The sequence below is a fragment of the Hirundo rustica genome, chromosome 10 (genome assembly GCF_015227805.2).
Source record: "Hirundo rustica isolate bHirRus1 chromosome 10, bHirRus1.pri.v3, whole genome shotgun sequence".
NCBI lineage: Eukaryota > Metazoa > Chordata > Aves > Passeriformes > Hirundinidae > Hirundo > Hirundo rustica.
In genome coordinates, this window is record NC_053459.1 from 25,453,932 (window position 1) to 25,471,590 (window position 17,659).

Sequence of the window (17,659 nt, forward strand, 5' to 3'; positions counted from 1 at the left end):
TCTATAAATTACACATTTAATAAATGAAACACCCATCATGCCAGGAGGCAATGACCTAATGCAGAACCTTCCCTCCTTTCCAGCCTTCAAAGGAGCAGAGATTGTCCTGAGCTGTTCAGCCTGAAACAGCACAACTGCTGATCCCAAACTGATCCTGACGACAGTGAGTGCCTGCTGCTCCTCCCTCCCTTCTGCTGAGCTACACACACTGAGTCAGCTCAGAGACTCCATCGGTGCATTTCCTGCTACAGGGATGAAAATGAAAACCATTGCAGACAAGAAGGCACAGAGCAAAGGGGTGAAAGGCAAAGTTTGAGAGCCGTGGAGCCGCAGGTGGGCTCACCTGGGCCAGCCCTGGTGCCCCACGCACAGGCTGGGCAGGCGCTGAGCCCTCGCGGCTGCCTTGTCCCTCAGGAGCATCGAGGAGTCAACGTGCGAGCTCAGGGGTGCTCCAGGACATCCAGCATGAACTCCAGTCCCACAGTAAACTGGAGTTCAAAGGCTGAATGTTGCTGTAGATTATCTGCTTCACCTTGGAACACGCTCTGCTGAGGACCAGAAACAGAGAGCTGCCTACAAATGCACGCTGCAGGAAAGCTGCTGGCATGACAAAACCCTGGCGGGGTGAGCCCTTCACTGGCATTTTCAAAACCCTGGCTGGAGGAGCCCTTCACTGGTATTTTCAAAACCCTGGCTGGAGGAACCCTTCACTGGCATTTTCAAAACCCTGGCTGGGTGAGCCCTTCACTGGCATTTTCAAAACCCTGGCGGGGTGAGCCCTTCACTGGCATTTTCAAAACCCTGGCAGGGTGAGCCCTTCATACACGTTTCCAAACTCATTTTGGATAAGCAGCATCTACCAGATTATAAGGCTGACACACCTACTTTGTTCAAGTTTTCCTGCACACCAAATCTTGAATTTCCAAATCACTTCTTGGACATTTCTCGGGCTGAAATTGTGAGCAGCTGGGTGAGGCCCAACATCCTCCACCACCAGCATCTTCCTGGGTCCTCAGGCATCCCAGGGCACGTAACCTCTCTTCCCAACACTGCTACCCCCTTCAGTGTCGTGACCCCACTGAGCTGCAGTGGGGCAGAGGGAATTCGTTAAGGAGAAATGAGAAAATTTATCCAAATTAAAAGCTACATTTGATAATAGGGTGACTTAGACAGGGTCTGGAAATCAGTAAATAGAGAAAAGGTACTTAAGGGTCATATTTTGACATTAGTGATTAGACAAAAGGGCAAGAACTGTCCCAGGCCAGGGACACCAATATGTGAAGTGGTTTTCTTCAGGGAGAAAAATAGGAGTTAGTGAGGAATGCAAATTCCACACCCAAAATATTCCAAGGAGAGTTTGTGTCCAGCATGGGGTTGTATATCACAGGGACAAATTTCACTAATTAGCCCAACTGGGAAGGGTTCCTGATTACTGAAAAGAAACTATAATTTTACATATAATATGTCCTGCAGCCCTGGGACTGCTCCACATCCTGATACCCAGGGCAGGAGGATGAGGCCATTAGCAGGGTAATTAATTACATGAAGGACAGTGCCTGATGTCAACCCTCTGCTCTGAGAGCCAGTGCAACAGCAAAGACAGAAATCCAGGGATGTTCCACTCGGACAGCACTTGCACCAGAAGCAAGGCTGAAGGAGTGGTCAAGAGAAAGGCTTTTTTTAAAAGTGAAAGAATTCTTTAAAAAGAGGAAGCTTAGGGAAGATAAGTAATTGTTCCAGGCACATGAAACCAAACCCAACCCTCTCTCAGTGACACACACTCAGGAGACACTGCAGAGGAGACGGGGCACAGCAACCCACAGAGGGTGAGTCTCTAACTGAGAGCATTTGTGAATTGTGATTTAACATTGCTCCGAACTGCCCGAGAGAAGCAGCTGGGCTTACAGCAGGCTAGAAAGGAGCTGAGAATGTTACTGTGAACGTGCAGCGGGCTTGGGTGCTTCGAATGTAGCAGGGAGACCAACGTGAATGTAATACTATTACCTTAAGTACAGCTGTTTCAAAATGTATAACACATTTTATTAACGGTTTTCAGGAATTTCTAACTCCGCTTGATAAAAAAGGTGCTTCCAAATGAGTTCTGTGTATCAATTCTTTAACAAATTATTTAATACCTATTGTTATTATTAGACAGTGTTTTGACTTGTTATTGCAGATTGACGTTAACAAAACTTGTTATTTTTATTGTGGTACTGAACTTCAGCTTGTAAGCAGAAGAAATTAACATAGAGCTCAGATACTTGTTTAGTTCTTCTATATTTCCTATTTCTTTTTCCTAGTGTTTCTGATTAAATGCTACTGCTGCCAGGTGTCTGTAAACCTATTAAAATATTATTACTGAGAAATATTTTCCTGCTCCCTATGAAATGAAACCACAAATCTGAACTCTGCAAACCCAAACAAGGGACACAAACCAGGAGGGGGAACAGCAACTAGGGCAGTTTGTGAGTACCACAAGATGTGGGTTTGCATCTGAAAGGTTTCCACTCCTCCTTTACAAAGTGAAAGCAAAAAATATGGCATCCAGGACCCTAATTCTTTTTTGATTTAAAAATCAAGGAACTGAACATTCAAGCATAGAACTTCACAAACTCAAACCCGTTCGTGCCTCTCCCCGCATCAAAGGAAACCTTCACAGAGCACCTACAGCTGCTCCCCGCAGCACCGGGGACCACACAGCCTCTGGAACACACAACCCAGGCACAGCACAACCTCTGGAATGCACAGCCCCTGGAATGCACAGCCTCTGGAACGCACAGCCCAGGGACAGCACAGCCCCTGGACAGCACAGCCTCTGGAATGCACAGCCCCTGGAATGCACAACCCAGGGACAGCACAGCCCAGGGACAGCACAGCCCAGGGACAGCACAGCTCCGGGACTGAACGTCTCCCGGGGACTGAACATCCCCCGGGAATGCACATCGCCCGTGCCCGAACATCCCCCGTGCCCGCCCCGCCGCGCCCGGCCCCGCACGCTGCCCTGGCCCGGGCAGAGGAGAAGCATCAGTGAAGCGAAGGCTGCAAAGGCCACGGCGATTTCCACGGGGTGCAAAGCAAAGGGAAACCCCAGCAGCCCGCATCAGCCTGTGAGCGCGGTGACCGCAATCCCTCCACCACCCACCTGAACATCCCTAGCTGCTCCTCAGGTGGCTGCAGGACACGGACGGGTCGTACAGGTAAGCTAAAATGCAGCGTTCTGGAGAGGAACAGAGGGATTCACAACGTGCTTCACCACCCCACACAACCTGCAAACAAAACCATCCCGAGTTCCTCCCAGTGCACCTGAGGAACGTGTCCCACACTGTCACAGCGGCATGACCCCCTCTGTGCCAGACCCTGACCCGGCTGACAGCCCTCGGTCACGTTTGGTGTCTCCTGTGGCACAGCCCCCCGGGGAGCCCAGGCAGCGGGGCCAGCGGGCAGGAGATCAGGAGTCACAACCCCTCCCTGCCAAGGCTACGAAGGGTGTGGGTGCCAGCAGCCCGCGGCAGTGGGGCACAGGCCGTGGAGTCAAATCGTCCTGAGCTCACCTACAGCCCCACCAGCACTGCTGAACATAAAGGCTCCTTCTGCTGAGGAGACCAAAGCCACTCCTTGGAAAGGCGAGGGTGACACCAGCCCTTGGAAACTGCGAGCAGAGTGCTTGGAGCTGAGGATGGGTGAGGCAGGCGCGGTGTCACTGTGCAGACACACGGACACAGACACACGGACACAGAGATACAGACACACAGACACAGACACACAGATACAGACACACAGACACAGACACAGGGACACAGATACAGACACACAGACACAGACACACAGATACAGACACACAGACACAGACACACGGACACGACACAGAGATACAGACACACAGACACAGACACAGGGACACAGATACAGACTCGCGGACACAGACACAGGGATGCAGACACACAGACACAGACACACAGACACAGACACACGGACATAAATACACAGACACACAGACACAGAGATACAGACACACGGACGCAGACACAGACACATGGACACAGAGATACAGACACATGGATACAGACACACGGACACAGACACACAGACACAGACACAGAGATACAGACACACGGACGCAGACACACGGATACAGACACACGGACACAGACACACAGACACATGGATACAGACACACAGATGCGGACACAGATACAGACACACAGACACAGACACACAGACACAGACACACAGACACAGACACACGGACACAGACACACAGACACACGGATACAGACACACGGACACAGACACACAGACACAGACACACGGACACAGACACACAGACACAGACACAGACACAGAGATACAGACACACGGACACAGACACACGGACACAGACACACGGACACAGACACACAGACACAGACACACGGACACAGACACACAGACACAGACACAGACACAGAGATACAGACACACGGACACAGAGATACAGACACATGGATACAGACACACAGATGCAGACACAGAGATACAGACACACAGACACAGAGATACAGACACACGGACACAGACACAGAGATACAGACACAGAGATACAGACACACAGACACAGAGATACAGACACACGGACACAGACACACGGATACAGACACAGAGATACAGACACACAGACACAGACACACGGATACAGACACACGGACACAGACACAGAGATACAGACACACGGACACAGACACAGAGATACAGACACACAGACACAGGGACAGGGACACAGATACAGACACACGGACACAGACACAGGGATGCAGACACACGGACACAGACACACAGACACAGACACACAGACACAGACACACAGACACAGACACACGGACACAGACACACAGACACAGACACACAGACACAGACACACAGACACAGAGATACAGACACACGGATACAGACACACGGACACAGACACACGGACACAGAGATACAGACACACAGACACAGACACACAGATACAGACACACAGACACAGAGATACAGACACACGGATACAGACACACGGACACAGACACACGGACACAGACACACAGACACAGACACACAGACACAGAGATACAGACACACGGATACAGACACACAGACACAGACACACAGACACAGACACACAGACACAGAGATACAGACACACGGATACAGACACACGGACACAGACACACAGACACAGAGATACAGACACACAGACACAGACACACGGACGCAGACACACGGACACAGACACACAGCCCCGTGGGGCAGCTCCCAGCTAGGCTGGACAACTCCAGCAGCAGCTCGGCCTCCACCACACGCAGCAGCTGAGAATATACAGACAAATAACAAACTGAAAGTAACACCCGGTTAAGCGCCTAAAACAGGAGGGGAAAAAAAACCCAAAAAAACCCACCATAAACATTAAGGATCAGCTGTGTGGCAAACAAAAATGCAATTCACTATTCCCCTGAGAAAAAGGAGAAGAGGAAGCTAAATAAATTATTAAAGTAGAAAAACCATCCCTCCGAGCTACTCCTCAGAAATCCACGGTACTTCAGGCAATCAGATGTGTTACTGAATATTACGATGGTTCAGTCCAAAACAGAAAAGCCTGTCTTAAAATCCTTTGTGTTAAAATAATATAGAATTTCATTAATTTTGAAAGATTTAATGATAAAATGCATATATTGATCCTCCACAACTATCACAGTACAACGGAATGGGGAAGTTCCCAGCCGTTTGTTTCAGGAAACTGAAGCAGATACAAGCACATGGCACCAAATCTGGGGAATTTGCAGCCCAGATTTGGGAGTTTTCTGCCTTAATAAAAACCGTACTGCAGCTTTGTCCTGACATAACTCCCCAAAATGAACTCTGCTCACCTGTACTGCAAAGTCTGTAAGTCCAGTGATGGTCAGTGCTGGCTCCATGGGATCGGGGATGAGCTGGATGTGGGGAGCCAAGGGCAGAGAGCATGATGTCCCTGAGGCAAAGCTGAGCTTGGTGATGTGCTGGAGGACATTGCTGGAGCTCTGGGAACAGGACACCCATGGCCCGAGGATCCGTCCTGAAAAGAGCAGACACACGTGAGGTCTCTGCCTGTCCCTGTCACCACCTGCAGAAACCTGGGGGGAAACCAACCCTGACACAAAAACATCTCCCGTGGCTGTCAGGAGGAAACAGTGCGAAAGGGAATCACTGCAGAGTGGGGTGAAAACAGAAGGGAAAGTGCAATCTGCCCTTATGAATTCCGTGTGTGTTTACAAGGACAGAGTGAAAGGGATGCCCCTCCAAACTGTCCCCTGGATCAATATTCTGCAGCAAATCAGTAAACAGAAGGAGAGATGTTTAGAAACTGACATGTACAAGCCCATTGAAAAAAACGATACAACTCGTAAAGCTCTGTCTTGCACATCCCAAAGAACTTGGAACATGTGTGGTTTATTTCATTGTAACTGCTTCTATGTAGTCTTCCAATTACATGTATGTATCATATAATGTTGATGTACTCTACCTCGCTTAAAAACTCGAAGCACTGCTCTACCAGTCACATATGGAAGAAATATTTCCTTCAATAATAAACTTCTCCGAAGTAACAAATCACTACTTCTTTCAAGCGCTTTAAAAGTTTTAGGAAGAAAGTCTGTGCACAGAAATAGCACTAAGGACTCGCAAAGCCAAAAGGGGCAGATGGGAACTCAGCTCTGTGCTCAGAGAAGTTGCACAATCTGACAAATCCCTGCTCCCTTTACAAACAGTGCCCTGGGGAGACTCTCAAAGGCGGGGAGCAAGCTGCTGATTATTTCTTAAGATTTCATTTCTCTCTCTTTTCTACAGAAAACAGAAGCAGAAGCTCAGAGCGCACCATCTGGAACTTTGCAGCTGCCCCTGGTTGAGACACCAGCTCATCCAGAGCTAAGCCTCAGGCCTGGGATGCTCAGCTGCTGCTGCCGCCTCTGCCTGCGCCGAGGGCTCCACGGGAGCGCTGCTGCCCGCTGCCGGGGTGAAGGGCTGCAGGGGCTGCCGAAGACCCCCAGCCAGAGCAGCCCCTGCCCGGGGACCGGCCGCTGCTGCCGGCGCCCTGCCCTTGGCTTCGGGGCACCGCGGCTGCCGCCCCTGCTCTGCCAGGGCACGGGAACCTGCCCCATTCCGCAAAGCGAAAGCCGAGCTTTCTACCTTCCAGGAGGAAACAAAGCTTTGTCAGGGATTCGGGCATCAGCTGAGGGCACATCGACTCCCCCGGGCGCCTGTTTTACACCGGCAGGGACGCACGAACAGCAGCAGCATCGCCGCACACCCGGGAGCTGCCCCGGCCCGGCCGGCCGCCCCCGCGGAGGGCGTCTGTGCGCAGCGCAGCAGTTCAAAGCCGACTGGAGAGGCTGAAGCCTCGTAACAGATAAAACTCTCAATTTCTTCTTTTTTCTTTCCTCTTTGTTTCTCCAGGGAGAGGGAATACCACCATGCAAATGAAAGCCGCAGTCCAATTCAGCACCTCCAGGAATGCCAGCAACTGCACCAGCGACAGCAGGATCAGCCAAGTCATCTTCCCTTTGCTCTACACATTTCTGTTCCTGGTGGGGATCACTATGAATGGCCTGGCAATGTGGGTCTTCTTTAAAATATCCAGTAAATCCAATTTCATCATCTTCCTCAAGAACACCGTAATTTCTGACTTCCTCATGATCTTGACTTTTCCATTTAAAATCCTCAGTGACGCGAAGCTGGTGTCCTGGGTGCTGCGAGGGTTTGTGTGCCAGGTCACCCAGGTTGTGTTTTACTTCACCATGTACATCAGCATCCTGTTCCTTGGTCTGATCACTGTGGATCGCTATCAGAAAGCCACTTCACCATTCAGAACATCAACTCCACGGAGCCTTTTAGCTGCCAAGATCCTGTCCACAGCAATCTGGGTGTCGATGTTTGCTCTCTCGCTACCCAACATGATTTTAAATAATAAGAAGAAAACTCCCAAGAGCGTAAGGAAGTGTGCCCTCCTCAAATCAGAGTTTGGCTTAGTCTGGCATGAAATTGTAAACTACATTTGCCAGCTCATCTTCTGGGTTAATTTAGCAGTCATAGTGGTGTGTTACATCCTCATCAGCAAGGAACTCTACAAATCCTACAAAAGGACACGATGCACAGGGAAAGCATCCAAAAAGACCGTCAATCTCAAGGTCTTCATAATAATTGCTGTGTTCTTTATTTGTTTTGTGCCATTCCACTTTACCAGAATCCCCTACACGCTGAGCCAAACGAGAGACGTGTTTGACTGCTCTGCTCAGAACACCCTGTTCTACCTGAAGGAGACCACGCTGTGGCTGACGTCCCTCAACGCCTGCCTGGACCCGTTCATATACTTTTTCCTTTGCAAATCATTTAGGAAATCCTTGCTGGACGTGCTGTGCAAGCACAGGGCGGCGCTGGGGCTCGAGGCACACACCAAGGAGCAGAACGAGGGGGATGACACCGACGAGACGCCGCTCTAGACCTCAGCCCTCCACACGCCCCTTCCCGCCCACATGCATCTACTGAGGGTGGCAGGAGCACAGATCCACAAAGAGTGTGCAGAACCTCAGCTTCTGTAGAAACAGCCCTGCAGATGAAGCATGAACACCCTGGAAACGCTGCCTGCAAAAATAGAAAGCTTAAATCACAGAGGAGCTGCCCTGATCCAGCCTCCACCCCTCCCAAAACAGGAGCTCCCCTGATCCCAACCTCCATCCCTGCCAAAACAGGAGCTCCCCTGATCCCAACCTCCATCCCTGCCAAAACAGGAGCTCCCCTGCTCCAGCCTCCATCCCTGCCAAAACAGGAGCTCCCCTGATCCCAACCTCCATCCCTGCCAAAACAGGAGCTCCCCTGATCCCAACCTCCATCCCTCCCAAAACAGGAGCTCCCCTGACCCCAGCCTCCATCCCTGCCAAAACAGGAGCTCCCCTGATCCCAGCCTCCATCCCTGCCAAAACAGGAGCTCCCCTGATCCCAACCTCCATCCCTCCCAAAACAGGAGCTCCCCTGATCCCAACCTCCATCCCTGCCAAAACAGGAGCTCCCCTGATCCCAACCTCCATCCCTGCCAAAACAGGAGCTCCCCTGATCCCAACCTCCATCCCTGCCAAAACAGGAGCTCCCCTGCTCCAGCCTCCATCCCTGCCAAAACAGGAGCTCCCCTGCTCCAGCCTCCATCCCTGCCAAAACAGGAGCTCCCCTGATCCCAGCCTCCATCCCTGCCAAAACAGGAGCTCCCCTGATCCCAACCTCCATCCCTCCCAAAACAGGAGCTCCCCTGATCCCAACCTCCATCCCTCCCAAAACAGGAGCTCCCCTGATCCCAACCTCCATCCCTCCCAAAACAGGAGCTCCCCTGATCCCAACCTCCATCCCTGCCAAAACCGGAGCTCCCCTGTTCCCAGCTTCCACCCCTCCCAAAACCGGAGCTCCCCTGCTCCAGCCTCCACGCCTCAGAACTGCCTGGAAAGAAGTCTGAACTAAAAGCTGGAACAGTGAGGAAAAACTTAAAACAGAATCATGAAATGCCACAGATGATATAATGGACTGTAAATATTTTGCAGAAATAGCTGAACTTGGGCCAGAGTAAAGTCCATGACAACACAGGATGTGAGAAATGCAGATAAAATCCACAGGAGATTTGATTTTTCAATACAGGGAGTTGTCACCTCATATGCAACTGGCAGACAAATAGAAGCCTAGGCCAGATGTAGAGGAGCCATTTGTGCAGATTTTTGGTAACAGAATAACACTTTGCTTATCTCATTCTGTGCTCGCAGTTCCTAATCCATTGACCAATAATTAATAGTTGCATGTCAGAGGAAATTATTTCATGATAAGGCTTATCTTGATATGAATTAAATCCCCAAATCCTTCCCGTGCTACATAAATAAACAAAACTGTATGTTTTCACAGAGAACATTATATTAGAAAACATGCAAACACTGGATTCACATCGTACCGAGGTCTTGGGGAGAGACAGGCTCATGGTAACTTCTTTACTGGCCATTAGGGGCAGTTTTCTGCACTATAAAAAATACTCAACCACTTCTCTTTTGCATCTGGAAAACTTGAAAAAAACCAGGGAAGTATTTTCCAGTCCATGACATTTTGAGGTATCAGCACTCGCATATGGAATAGACTGTGGGCTGTTGGAACAAATTGTGGTTCATTTATCAGCACTGCAAACAGCTGCAGTTGAGCAGCGTGTGTTCCCATCACACAAGAGCCCATCCTGCCAGAGCCATCGCCTGTGCACCCCTCCTGGGACGTGTCCCTGCCTGCCAGGGCACTTCTACAACCAAACCCCAATTTCCTAAGAAGCTGAAAGGCAGCTCCCGTGGTGCTCACTTATGGCCACGCTCAGCCCTGGGGTTTGTGCATCTCTGACACCCGCTGCGGTGAATTCACCCTGCCACAAACCTTCTGGGGCCCTGCTCCAGCTGACACCGTCAGTACCTGGGCTCCACCACAGGGCGCAGGGCACCAGGATTTCCCTGGAAACAGTGCCCAGCCCCCTGAGCGTGCTCCCCACCAGCCCACAGGAGCCAGCTCAGTTCCTATTAATGCCCGGGGAGGGAAGTGCCAAATGCCCCACTCCCACCCAGTACTCACTCCACACATTTTTGCACCTACGCGTGGAGAGAGAGCGGCAGTTACCCAGGAGCTGCCTTCCCTGATCAGGTGAGCTGTGCAGACAGCGGACACGCAGACCTGCCTGTCCCCCAGAGCCACCACTGAGGGGTGTGCAGGCAGCCCTGGTACCCGCTGGCGGCTGGGAGCAGCATCAGGAGCTCAGCTTGGAACTAAAACGTGGAGGGCACCGCCGTGGACATCAGCCCTGGGGCACTGCAATGGGCTGTGACAGCCTGCCATGGTCACCAGAGGGTGACGGAAGGCAGGTGGGGCAGCCAGGGACACACCACGCTGGTGACAGTGCTGGGGGTGGCTTGAGCCCCGCCATCCTCAGGGCTGTTTGCTCTCAGCACCCACTGAACGCTGCCACCAGCACCCACACTAACCAAAATGTCCCAGGTACTGATGCACCAACTCCCTGCCTCAGCTGCAGCCCGAGCGCCTCACGGAGCAGCCCACACCTTCCCCAGGCCATGGCCTGAGCAGGAGCCACAGCTGTCACATCAGCAGGCAGCAGTGAACCCACACCAACAGCTGTGTTCACAGAGAAATGCACCCAATTGCAGCACGGTTCCCAACAAACACACCATCGACCCACAGCTTTCCAGGCAGCAGTAGCTCCTGCCAGGCCCAGAAAGGGGCTGTGAGCAGCAGCACAGTGCACCCCCTGGCTACGTGGGCCAAAACCCCCTGGAACCCCCTGTGGGGATCCAAAGGGAGGCTCAGGTCCCTGTGTCAGTACACCGGGGCAGGGACAGGGGCGGTCCCTGGGTGCACACGGCTCTGGAGCTGAGCACCCACTGCTCGGGGGCTCTGAGCCATTGGCAAGGCTGGGGCCATCCAGAACATGGAATTCACACACAAACGACTACCAGGAGGCGCATATGTGGATTATCCTGTCAGGAAACCCTCTGTTTGTTCATCCCACCAGTCCAGGGGCAGCAGGTCTGTCCCACACACACAAACGCAGAAATGTGTCTGCCTTGAGAGACAGGCTCAGGCTTCCCTTTCTAGTCTAGGAGAAGATGGTGTGTGCTTTCTCACACTGAGCAAAGGGAAGAGACAAAAGCAACAGCAAACATTACTAACTCAGGCGACATGCGAAAATAAGGAAGGAAACCACACACCAACAGTAAAAGGTCTCATCTTTCCACACATTTCCCCACTCTGAGCATTTGCTCAAGGCTTCTGCTGGCAGAGGAACAGCGGATGAGACCGGGAGAGCCACAGGGACAGCCACAGCTGCTGCAGGTTTGTCCAGGTACCTGCACGGTCGGAGCCTTTGGGGGTGGGATGGGGGGCTCGGGCAGCAGGTGCTCAGGGCTGGGAGCCACCCGTGTGCACCTGAGCTTGGAAATGTTGTCTAAAGCTGTGCTGAGAAAGGGAAACAGCGGGCGATAGGAAAGCATTACCAAGTCACTTATCCAGAAGTGGCTGGCTTTTGGGCCACAGCTCTAACATTTTCACTCAGTGGTAAAATACCCTAGGGTAACCCGTACTCCAAGATAAGTATGAACCTTTTTAGCTCTTCAGGGAATGTTAGCTTATAAGCAATTTAAATTTCGGCAAGGATTTCAATTTTTCATGAACCAGAAGAGGAATTGGTCTGTTTAACGCAGGTTTTGTGTTTATTCCTGTGAACTTGCTGTCTCTGTAAGGAGCATGCACAGAGGTACAACCACGTAGGTTGTGTTTTGTGTTCTCCCCTCCTCTTCACCCAGCCTGTTTCCAGCGATGGGAGACTCTGCAAACACGAGCGCTGTTGGCAACAGCAGCGGGGCACCCTCCTCTGCACAGTGCCACCGTGACACCACCGTCACCCACCTGCTCTTCCCGGTGCTCTACACGCTCGTCTTCCTGCTGGGGCTCGTGCTGAACAGCCTGGCTTGCTGGGCTTTCTTCCACATTCCAAGCACATCAACTTTCATTGTCTACTTGAAAAACATCTTAGTTTCTGATTTTGTAATGACCCTGATGCTTCCCCTGAAGATCCTGACGGACTCTGGCCTGGGACCGTGGCAGCTCAAAGCCTTTGTCTGTCGCTTCTCAGCCGTGGTATTCTACGACACCATGTACATCAGCATAGTGCTGCTGGGGCTCATCGCCTTCGACAGATTTCTAAAGATTGTGAGGCCTTTTGGGAAGTTCTGGGTGCAAAATCTGACCTCAGCAAAGATCCTGGCAAGTCTGGTCTGGCTCTTCTTCCTTGTTCTGTCCCTGCCCAACATGATCTTGTCCAACAAGACAGCGACGCCCCAGTCCGTGAGGAAGTGTGCCTCCCTGAAGAGTTACCTCGGGCTCAAATGGCATGAAGTCGTCAACTACATCTGTCAGTTCATCTTCTGGACTGTCCTCATCCTCATGTTGCTGTTTTATGTAATTATTGCCAAAAAAGTATACGAGTCCTACACAAAAACACAGAAGAAAGGCAACGGAAGCGAAAAACGGATCAAGGGGAAGGTGTTCATCATTTTTACCGTGTTCTTCCTGTGCTTTGCCCCCTTCCACTTCAGCAGGGTCCCCTACACCCTGAGCCAAACCAGTGCCCGCATGGACTGCCGCCTGCAGAACCAGCTCTTCGTGGCCAAGGAGAGCACGCTGTGGCTGGCGGCCACCAACGTCTGCATGGACCCCCTGATCTACCTGTTCCTGTGCAAGCCCTTCGTGGAGAAGGTGCTCTACAGCAGGGTAAAGGCTCTTCAGAGAACAGTCCAGACAAACCCAAAAACAGAACTGGACACACGGGTGTCTCCTACCGAGTCTTGATTCTGCAGCTGCACGCTCTGCTCTACGTGTCCATAGGGAACTCGAAAAATGGTTTGGTTTACTTCTGCTGAGGAGCAAATAAGGGTGTTCAGCAAGTAATACTAACACTCAATAAATGCAGCAAAATGGATTTTCCATGTACACTCACTGCACAGCCTTAATGGGCAAAAAGCTCTTGCTCAAACTGCTAAGACAATCCACAGGTTAATTCTGTCTGCTTTTAACTAAAACAACTCACTTGCTAACCCCTGAGCAGCCTTCTGACTCCAGCTGCTCCGAAGGGCAATTCAGCTTTATCTGGGAGCTGTAGACTGTGTGTGTCAGTAATTCCCACCCTGGGTGTCAGCCTGGCTGCACACCAAGGGTAGGGAAGAGGAGGAGCAGAGGGAAGGACACGGTCCCTTCCCATCCCTCCTGGCCTCTCTCACACATGTAATTACTTTCCTAGCACCCACAGTTTCCCCTCCCCTCCTCTCTGCTCCCAGCAGGACCCTGGGGGAGCACAGCGGGGCCAATACCCCAATTTCCCCCAGGACTGCTCCTCGCCGGGGCAGAGCACCCAGGGCTGCATCCCCCGCACAGGGGGACCCCAGAGCCCCGTGGTGCTCAGCCCCACCCCACCACTGACCAGGGAGGAACACCCAGAGATGTCCCCTTGGTGGCACCTTCACCCCTCCCAGTCCCCACCGCAGGCCAAGAGAAGGGAGCAGGGGACACGAGGGGACACGAGGGGACACGAGGGGACGCTGCCTGAGCCTCCCCCAGGGAATCCCCCTGCACCCAGCACCCCAGACCGCTCACACAGCTCTCCCCTGGCTCTCCCACAGGGGCTGTGCCTGGGCACAAACCACTTTCTAATCCAAGATTCTGGAATTTATGTCACTATTCCGAGACAGCAGCGTCCCTTATCCCCAGCCATCCCTTCTCCTCCAGCTCTCCTGCCAGCTTTACACTCTCACGCTTGCCAGACACTTTGATCACCACTCGAGTGCTATTTTTAGAAATTCATTGTTTACAGCAGCCTAATCCAATCCAGCAGGTTGCTCCATACAGCTTGATTTTTTTCCAAGCTGTTTTAGATTGCTGTGCATTAATTGCATCTGCCTCTGGAGTTCCCCAGCCTCTGCCACACAGGGAGATGTATGTCTCATTCAGCAACTTCTACCCTCTACACCTTCTTCACCAGGCATTTTCCATACCTTCCACTGCTGTAACACCCTTCCTAACTGGAACAGCACCAATCTCCAACCAGCTTTCAATTGGTTCTGAATTTCCCTATAAATCAGTGTTATCTCAGCCGCTGTCTACCTCCTGGGTTAACTGCTGTTGCCTGAAAGGCTCCCCCCACTCACATACCCTGTTAACAGGATTAACTTTGCTCCTTCAGGAAAAGTTAATATAATAAATTCTTAGCTGCTGAAATAGTCAGCACGTTAGCAACTGCTTAGAGGAACACACAGGAGGCTGGAAACGTTCCTCTCAACCTGGCACAGCGTGACGATTAACAGAGGGGCCTGAGCTAAACGCTGGGAGAGGAGGGTCTCTAAACCGGCTGTGACCTGCCCCAAAGCAGGTGTGCACTGGAATCTGTGCTCCCAAACCTCGCACAGAGTGGGGAGGAATTCAGGACAACACTCTCCATCTCTGCCCTCCCTCTTCCTTCTGAATCACAGAGGTGCCAAGGACTGACTGCATCCAGCTCTGGGTTTACAGGGCAGCGTGGCAGTGAGAAACTAAGAAGATGCTGAAGAACAGAAATTTCTTTTTTCTGATTTCTGCTTGTGAGCAAGGCTCATCCAACGCTGTGCACACACTGGCAGCTCAGTGCCAAGAGCTGCGTGTTAGGGTGGGTGTAACCCCAAAATGGATGAGTTGGTCCTTAAATAAAGGGTGTGCCAAAGGTTTCTGAGGAGTCTTACTCATCTGTTTTTCAGCTATTGCTTCTTAGGTAGGTAAAAGGGAGCCAAAGCTACCAAACTCCATAGTAAAGAAGTGAAGGTGATTGCAAGGACAGAACACCGCTCCATCCACTTAGGGAAAAAGTCCCTGAATTCTAGCACTTGGGATTTTGCACATTTTTTCTACAAAGTTCTAGGTCACTACCTCCAGATGGAGTAAAAATCACAGCAGTTAAAATGCCTCAAAGTTCAGGTCTCTGTGCTTTAGGCTCACAGAAGCACCCCAGTCAGTATTTTGTTTTGCACGTGACCACGCAGAGCCGTGTTTGGAGGGCAGATCTCCCCTGGCAGGATGCTCAGGGGCAGGCAGGGAGCACAGCAGTGTGCCGTGCAGCTCTGCACATCCCTCCAGTGCCATGCAGCTCCCCACATTCATTCAGTGCTTCAGCAGCTCCCCACATCCCTTCAGTGCCGTGCAGCTCCCCACATCCCTTCAGCACAGCCAAGGCACTTGTGGCATTCACCAAAGTTTACCAGCATATTCAGTACAGCAGCCACCGTGTTTCCAAACCTGATTTGTCTCCCAAGACATCTAGAACGTGCTGGCAGTGCCCTGAGCAAACCCCCAGCCCCTCGCTGTGACCGGATCCAGCAGCTGTGCAGGACAGCAGACACCATTCCCACCTTAGCTGTGCCCACTGCAGCCCAGCACACCACCAGGCAGCGGCAGGGCTCTCCCTTCACACAGAGAAATGTTCCCTTCATGGCTTGTGCTCAGTCCAGACAACCTAGAGGCTGAAAACTGGCATGAGGCTTTGAACACAGTTGCAGAAATGTCCCTTGTCCCGGGCTCCCGTGGGCCAGCCCCACACAGAAAGTGCTGACACTTGTCCTAAATGTCTCTGCAGGTCACTGGGTTCCTGAAAAGAGAGCTGCAGGGCATTCAACATGTGAGTTTAACAGGAAATCACTCATTTGTGTACGTAGAGGCTTATAGACATTTTTTATTTTACTTGTATTTCAGAAGAAAGAAGTATTTTATACCCTCACCTAACACATGCACCCTCCAGTCTTTGGACTGCCTCTCCCCAGAGGGACAGCACAGTAATTCCTGAGTGCCCAGAGACAAACTGCTCTCCAGAGACATCCTGACCCTTGGCACAGCTGCACACATCCCCCCATCCAGGCTCCCACAGTCCTGAGTACTCAGGAAACCCTCCCGACACACGGCAGTGCTTCGGGTAATTAGAAATGCAAAGCGATGATTTGCATCCTGAAGGAGAGCTGGGCAGACGAGTCGGGCAGCCAGGCTCTGACCCACATGATGGCACATGCACAGAGCCAGCAGGGCTCGGGGGAGCACCGGGGGGCACCGGGACAGACCTGAGCCTGCCGACAGGATCAGCCAGCCAGGGCTGAACTACAGGCTCCCCGTCAGCACACGGCGGGGAACTTGAGGACAGAGGGAAAAGGAACGGAGCTTTCCAAGTCAGTTCTTAATTAGACACTTTCCTCCTTCCTTCCCTGTTAGTGGCAGGCATCAGAGTGACTGGAGTGATCCACGTCAGGAAAAGGGAAATGTCAGCTCTTCCAGGAGTTCCCCTGACAAAAGCACCTCCACCTTCACGCCTGCAGCTGTAACGCTGCAGAACTCTCCCCGTGCTGCAAGCTCTGACCTTGCTGACACTCTTCTGCCTAAAACACAGAAACAGCCAGTCCTGTGCATTACCCAGGTGATGAATCTGCTCTAACACAACCTTGCAGCTCACATTGCTAAATATGGCAGTGAAGACGTTTTAGAGTGAGGCAACACCGTAATTGTTGTAATAACGTTGTTTGGGCTCTTATGAAATCTGAGAGCTGCTCTCTAATCATCCACACACAAAAAGGGACATCCAGGCTGTAAATAAGGTGAACAATTGTTAAGTTACAGGTTACCTTCAGCTTTTCTTTACATCAGGCCTTCGCGTTTCTCCTGCGCTGTTTTTACGACAATCTCCCCTCATTTCAGGGTTTCGTGTGTCAGCTCGTCCTGACCTGCTGCAGCCTGGGAGCAGCCAGCAACACGCCTCCTTGGAGCCTGCTCGCGGGTGCCAGGGCAGCGGCTTCTAACCCATCACGTCCCACTGGCACTCCAAAATACAGAGATTTGAAAGAAAAGTTAATGTGCCTTTGCACCATAATCAAAATCCCAAACAAAGTAAAACCCCCAGCTGGTGCAGATTTTATTTATTATTTAACTGTTACTGGCACACCAGCTTCTGTGTGTAAACTCTGCTCCCAGAGTGCCACCTAAACACTTGAGTGTCTGCGAGCAATTAAATTACATCTTTTAAACATTTCAGTTTCCG

The 17,659-nt window shown here is 51.6% G+C and overlaps 2 protein-coding genes across 3 annotated transcripts; both read left to right on the plus strand.

Annotated features, from left to right (window-relative positions):
* Nucleotides 1-1,761: 1,761 nt before the first annotated feature.
* Nucleotides 1,762-9,909, plus strand: P2RY12 (purinergic receptor P2Y12). 2 transcript variants are annotated; one of them, XM_040074684.2, is made up of 2 exons: nt 1,762-1,826; nt 7,444-9,909. In XM_040074684.2, the coding sequence occupies exon 2, from the start codon at nt 7,461-7,463 to the stop codon at nt 8,484-8,486; it is 1,026 nt and encodes a 341-aa protein (XP_039930618.1). In that variant the 5' UTR covers nt 1,762-1,826; nt 7,444-7,460; the 3' UTR covers nt 8,487-9,909. The 2 variants fall into 2 exon arrangements, with proteins under 2 accessions (XP_039930618.1, XP_039930619.1); XM_040074685.2 differs by lacking the exon at nt 1,762-1,826 and adding an exon at nt 3,184-3,197 and having other exon boundaries at nt 7,444-9,903.
* Nucleotides 9,910-12,371: 2,462 nt separating this feature from the next.
* On the plus strand, nt 12,372-13,792 carry P2RY13 (purinergic receptor P2Y13). Its single transcript, XM_040074683.2, has one exon. It carries the CDS (start codon nt 12,379-12,381, stop codon nt 13,408-13,410), a length of 1,032 nt encoding a protein of 343 aa, XP_039930617.1. The 5' UTR covers nt 12,372-12,378; the 3' UTR covers nt 13,411-13,792.
* The last annotated feature ends 3,867 nt before the right edge of the window (nt 13,793-17,659 follow it).

Excerpts from the sequence above, each read along its gene's own strand:
- P2RY12 (XM_040074684.2), top strand. The coding sequence starts at position 7,461 with ATGCAAATGAAAGCCGCAGTCCAATTCAGCACCTCCAGGAATGCCAGC.
- P2RY13 (XM_040074683.2), top strand. The coding sequence starts at position 12,379 with ATGGGAGACTCTGCAAACACGAGCGCTGTTGGCAACAGCAGCGGGGCA.